Source organism: Bradysia coprophila, chromosome II (assembly GCF_014529535.1).
Source record: "Bradysia coprophila strain Holo2 chromosome II, BU_Bcop_v1, whole genome shotgun sequence".
In the NCBI taxonomy this organism is placed as follows: domain Eukaryota; kingdom Metazoa; phylum Arthropoda; class Insecta; order Diptera; family Sciaridae; genus Bradysia; species Bradysia coprophila.
Window position 1 is genome coordinate 7,590,895 of NC_050735.1, and position 5,858 is coordinate 7,596,752.

Consider the following 5,858-nt stretch of genomic DNA (forward strand, 5'->3'; position numbering starts at 1 on the left):
AGCACACATTACAAACTTATGCACGGCAAGCCGTTACAGTCGAGCAATCCATTCAGCTTAAGTGCCCAATTCCAGTTGTAGGTGGACCAGCTGAAACATGATATGTGAGATGATGCAGTGAAGATGATTTATTTTTTTAATTTTTAATTTTTTGTAATAAAAAACGAAAACATTTACGTAGGAAGCGAGCGATTGCATAAGCCCATATATTCCCTACAAGTACGTTTAAAGCCAGTTAACGAAAGTTTTTGCCTTCACAGCAGCAGGCAACGCATTATATTTCGTATGAACGTAGAAAGAATCATTGACAATATTTCTGTTATTGCGTGGCAAAATCAGGTTTCGAAGCCTATTCGAAGAGCCGAAATTCAGATTTTGAAAAACGTAGTCGGGTTCCTTAGTGATGATCACCTTATGCAGGAACGCGGAGGTGAGATAGTCCAAGTACACGAAAAGACTATTCCCAAGAAGCCTATGTAAATGGCCAGCAACAGAGTCATAGCGGCCGATGCCATAAGCGAAACGAATGCAAGCATTGAAACATCTCTCGAAGATACTCTTAGTTCTAGCAGAGAGTTCACCCAGAACCGGGCAGCACTACGACAGATGAGGTAACAAAGGAGCCTTCACTAGCAACTCCCTCGTCTTGACGGGTAGAAATTGAGCACTCGGCCACACTAGCTTCAACAAATGAAGTAAAAGATCTTGTAGTGAATATCTTGAGATAATTTAAACAAAAGAAGTAACAGATTCCGTAGATATATGGTGAGACACGTGTTATATATGAAAGTGAAAGAATTTTGGGACATTGCATTTTCAGTATTAAAAAGATTAGGAGCACTTATCTTACGAAGATGATGTTGTTGTTTATAAAACATTTGCATTTTTGGCATTATCTTTTTTATACTGCTACGAAAAATACTTTCCACAGTTTCCACAAGTAAGGTTCACTCTATTTTTAGTTGAATAGATAGACAAAGCTTATTACAAAAGTTGTCGTCGACTGAGAAAATATTTTTTGTACAATGTATATTGAGACATATCGGTCAGGGCTCCCTCTATCACAATCGGTCATGCTTTTTGAAAACTTAATCCGTCACAAACTTGCACGTTCATTTTAAAACAAAAAAAGCAAGTGACCGATGTGATAGTTGTTTTTTCTGTTTAGTATCCGGTTCAAGGTGTAAATAAATTGCAATTTTCCTCGATATGATCTCCTAGATCAAGCAGATTATCTCTGATTTGTATATAAATAGGTCAGGTAATTCAAAATGACACCAGATAGTATTCTCGTTAAATGTTCATTCAAAGCAAAATGACATTTTTTCTGATATTCGCATTAGTCTTCGTAATTTCTGCAATTACGGAAACATATTGCGACAGGGTATGAAACTATATATTTAAACATTCAGATTGATTGTTGTAATAATACTTATTCAAAACACATCCAAAGGTTGTAGCATTCAACTACGATGGCATGGACTTGCAAGAATCGTTTTCAAATTACTTTGATATTTCAAAGGCAGAAATAAAACTTAAAGAAGGATCTGACTCGATCCTAATTAATGGAGAGGTCGAACAAAAAGTGGATTTTGATGATAATTGGACGGTAACGGAAATGTGACCTTAGAGGTTCCAATTTTATTTCTATAAATATATCTAGGTGGAAGGGAAGATTTTCCGTAGTGATACTGCTGACGGTGAATACACCATTTATTTGGCAATACCCAAGCTTGGAGTCTGCACGTTTATGAAGACAGTTTACAAGGTGTACTTATTTCCAATTTTGAAGGAATGTTCTAACTTACCCGATCCAGAAACGTGTCCGATTACAAAGGTAATTGTTAAATAAAAGGAAAATATTTCCGGAACACCGACCGCTTCAAATGCAAAATTATAACATGTTTTGTACGTAGGCGAAGTACCATGCAAAATGCGAATTAGATGTTGTTGTTGCTCAAAGTTTTGCGAAAAAGGGTTTTTACAAGATTTATGCAGATTTATACAATGATGGTCACCATGAAACTGGAATCGTTTTACGAGGATCAGTACATGACAAATAATTTTAATTGAAATAGATTTTTGTTCAAATAGTCTCTTGAAGTAAAATTGCAATTATCATAAGTTGTGTTTCTGTTTGAGAAGGGCGACGAGTGCGAAACTAGTTTTCATTGTTGCTATAATATAAGGGATTAGCGTCATAATGATTTGGCGGCAAAACACCCTCATTCCTATATCAGATGAGAATTAAAATCGTCCGCGGTGACGTCGTCAATGAGAGATTGAAGTTTTGACCAATTCGACGCAGAACGTTATTTTAAGCAAAACATTGTGCTACGGTATGCCTCTAAAATGCACAGATTATTTTACAAAATTAATTTAGTTTACAAAGTACGACAATAACTCGACCCAATTTTTTCAGCGGCCTAAAATGCGCCGGAGGCCGTTTCCAGTCTCAGTGTATTTTAGAGACATACCGTTGAACAATTTTTTGTTTAGAATAATGTTTCACGTCGATTAAAAATAACTTGACAAAACTTCAGTACCCCATTCGCTCTTCGACACAACACCAATCTCACGAAGGTTTCACCAAACAGCCTGAAACCCTAACCTAGAATCCAGCCTTGGAGCCAGAAATTCATCCTTAGAGACTCTTAATCAAAGTATATAAACAGAGAATGTGGTGAACCGAAAAATACATTTCAACGCTTTATTGTATGAAAATGACGCTGCGTTAAAGTGACTTGCGTGAGAAAGATTTTGAATTTCGACCGCACTTACGGCGTGAATTACGCAGACGCCAATACACTTTAGGCACACGCCCATTCCCACTCACTCATGACAATGCTTCTTTCCAACAATGTACGCGTGGTCGATATCAAGGACTCCTCATGCTTAACAGGCACTAACGTCGCATGTGTACCGAAAAATCGCATTCCTAAAAACATGACATTACTGGGGCGAAAAAGTGGGTAGAAAAGGTGCGAAAAACTATATCTCTATCCAATCTGATGAGAGAATTTGACGTTTTTAACCCGTCTGAATATAAAATACTTTTCACAAATAATTTTTATCATTCGGAACACTCTATTTTTAGTTGAAAGGATGTAAGGTAACTGATTGAAAGTTGACCTAATTTGACAAATCTCAACTTTGAACTTGAATTTCTCAGCGATTCTGGAACTATGGAACCACTTTTATTTTACAGATTTATCTTTTGTTTACTTAATTAATAGAAATTTTATTAATTATTGCCGATTTCGTCTAACAAAGTTAATGAATTAATAAAAATGCAGAGTTGACCTATATGAATCGTGAGTGGTCCTATTTCACATTTAAACACATTGAATCGTGAGTTGTCCTATCTATACAAAAGTCATAGGACATATCACGATTTATTGAATGTTGAGTTGACCGATAATTTTTTCTCCATACAAATTTACACGGACAACTTAAGATCACTTTTCCACTAGGTCAACTTTCAATCAGTCACCTTATAAAGCTTATTACAAAAGTTGTTGCTTTGTCGTTGATTGGGAAAATATTGTTTACTTTACAAGGGATGTAAAGTGGCCTTTCTCTCCCAGGGAAAAAGTCTTCACATCGATCGTGAAGTAAAACGTTATACTCGGGAAATAATTTGATATTTCGTAACACGATGAGTAAAATTACCTTGGTTACCTGGTACAGTAATGTACTATTACAATGAATATTCCAACACATCAGTCAGGGTTCCCTCTATCACAATCGGTCATGCTTTTTGATAACTCGATCCGTCACAGATTTTGTACGTTTTTTGAACGACGTTAATTTTAAAACAAATGACAGATTCGGTTGTTTTTTTTTCTGTTTCATATCCGGTTGTAGCTGTAAATAAATTGCATTGTTCTTCGATATGATCTCTTAGATCAAGTAGATTAATCTCTCATTTTTATATATTATGTCAAGCACTTCCAAATAACACCATGATAGTATTCTCATTTATTGTTCATCCAACGCAAAATGAAATTTTTTCTGATATTCGCGTTGGTCTTCGTAATTTCTGCTATTACGGAAACATATTGTGAGAGGGTATGAAACAATCTTGAAGCATTAACTTCGATTTTTACAAATACTCAAAACATATCCAAAGGATGTAGTGCTCAAATTCACTGGCCTGGACTTGCAAGAATCGTTTCCAAATTACTTTGATATTTCTAAGGTAGAACTAAAACTTAAAGATGGATATGAATCGATTTTCCTAGTTAATGGAGAGGTCGAACAAAAAGTGGATCTGGATGATAATTGGACGGTAACGGAAATATATGTGACCTTAGAGGTTCCAATTTTATTTCTATGAAATTATCTAGGGGGACGCAAAGATTTTCCGTAGTGAAACTGTTGACGGTGAATACACCAGCTATTTGTCATTTCGCAAGACTGGGATTTGCACTTTCATGAAGACGGCATACGACTCGTACTTATATCATATTGTGAAGAATTGTTCTAACTTACCCGATCCTAGAACGTGTCCGATTACAAAGGTAATTGTTAAATCAAAGGAAAATTGTTTTCAGGATACCGGCCGCTTCAAGTGTAAAATCATAACATGTTTTCTACGTAGGGGAAGTACCATGGAAACTGCGAATTAGATGCTTTTGTTGCTCAAACTTTGTCGAGGAAGGGCTTCTACAAGATTTATGCAGATTTATACAATGGTAGTCACCATGAAACTGGATTCGTTTTTCGAGTATCAGTAGTAAATAGAAAATTTCTATCTGATTGAAACAGATTTTTGTTCAAATAGTCTTGAAGTAAAATTGCAATTATCATAAATTGTGTTTGGATAATGGTGCCGTAACAGTACATGGTTGCTGTAATAAAGTACCACCTTATGGGTGGTCCCTTGACTGACTGATTTTCTCAATCCACTTGTGCGACTGTTACAAAAGTATCATGAAACTGTGCATTGATTCTCATACGATCGTGACCCTAACTATTCGTAACTTGACAGTTGAGTGTATAAAATCCCATCAGTTACGAATTCTTAAATTTACGAAAATACGAGAATCTGCACCTTCTATTTGATTCAAAACAAATATTTAGAATAAACAAGGCGAGCTAAGTCATACATTTTCAAACGATCGTAAATCCTATTGTCTGCCAAAAAAGTGTTGAAAGGATTTATTGTTTATTTATCAAACAAAATTTGAAAATCGTGTGGATTACGGCCGCTTGTTCAATTTTTATTTTTTTATCAACTACCACAAAATCACTCAAAAAAATCTTTTCGATTGTTACTCCAACACTTTCCATTAACGAAGCTAGCCTCAGGAATTTCAGTCCTCGTCGATTAAAAAAAAGTTTTCGGAAATCCGTTCAGAATTACTCGAGTTATCTTGTTTTCAAGCGTCGAAACAAAATTTCTTTTTAAAATATCACAGAGATCACGCGTCCTTCATAGCCCATCCTCGAACTTAACCTCAGGAATTTCATTCCTCGTCGATAAAAAAAAGGTTTATGGAAATCCGAGTGGATTACCCAATTTATCGTGTAATCAAGCGATGAGACAAAAATTCTTTAAAATTACCGGTCCCTTATAGTCACCCTTTTAACTAAACGTTAGGAATTTAATTCCCCCTCGAATTAAAAAAGTTTTTGGAAATCCGTGGAGAATTACTCAAGTTATCGGGTTATCAAGCACGGCAGAGTAAAATAAACCAGGCAGGAGCGGTTCATAAGTTGAAGTTCTGACATAAATTGAACAATTTTATTCGCAAAAATTAAAGGGCTACTAGATTATGGGACATTATATTGGCCGAGTACAATAAATCGAATGTACCGGACCAAAAATTGATTTGATCGACTGAAATTATAAT

At 35.6% G+C, this 5,858-nt stretch overlaps 2 protein-coding genes across 2 annotated transcripts; both read left to right on the forward strand.

Annotated features, from left to right (window-relative positions):
• Positions 1 to 1,291: 1,291 nt before the first annotated feature.
• Positions 1,292 to 2,108, forward strand: LOC119070649. Its single transcript, XM_037175083.1, has 4 exons — positions 1,292 to 1,384; positions 1,454 to 1,609; positions 1,664 to 1,837; positions 1,917 to 2,108. Exons 1-4 carry the CDS (start codon positions 1,298 to 1,300, stop codon positions 2,061 to 2,063), a joined length of 564 nt encoding a protein of 187 aa, XP_037030978.1. The 5' UTR covers positions 1,292 to 1,297; the 3' UTR covers positions 2,064 to 2,108.
• Positions 2,109 to 3,940: 1,832 nt separating this feature from the next.
• LOC119070659 lies at positions 3,941 to 4,804 on the forward strand. The gene is made up of 4 exons (XM_037175093.1): positions 3,941 to 4,071; positions 4,133 to 4,291; positions 4,350 to 4,523; positions 4,604 to 4,804. Exons 1-4 carry the CDS (start codon positions 4,003 to 4,005, stop codon positions 4,763 to 4,765), a joined length of 564 nt encoding a protein of 187 aa, XP_037030988.1. The 5' UTR covers positions 3,941 to 4,002; the 3' UTR covers positions 4,766 to 4,804.
• The last annotated feature ends 1,054 nt before the right edge of the window (positions 4,805 to 5,858 follow it).

Excerpts from the sequence above, each read along its gene's own strand:
- LOC119070649 (XM_037175083.1), top strand. The coding sequence starts at position 1,298 with ATGTTCATTCAAAGCAAAATGACATTTTTTCTGATATTCGCATTAGTC. Across the intron at positions 1,385-1,453 it reads CGGAAACATATTGCGACAGG|GTTGTAGCATTCAACTACGA; the intron begins GTATGAAACTAT and ends ACACATCCAAAG. Across the intron at positions 1,838-1,916 it reads AAACGTGTCCGATTACAAAG|GCGAAGTACCATGCAAAATG; the intron begins GTAATTGTTAAA and ends TTTTGTACGTAG.
- LOC119070659 (XM_037175093.1), top strand. The coding sequence starts at position 4,003 with ATGAAATTTTTTCTGATATTCGCGTTGGTCTTCGTAATTTCTGCTATT. Across the intron at positions 4,072-4,132 it reads CGGAAACATATTGTGAGAGG|GATGTAGTGCTCAAATTCAC; the intron begins GTATGAAACAAT and ends ACATATCCAAAG. Across the intron at positions 4,524-4,603 it reads GAACGTGTCCGATTACAAAG|GGGAAGTACCATGGAAACTG; the intron begins GTAATTGTTAAA and ends TTTTCTACGTAG.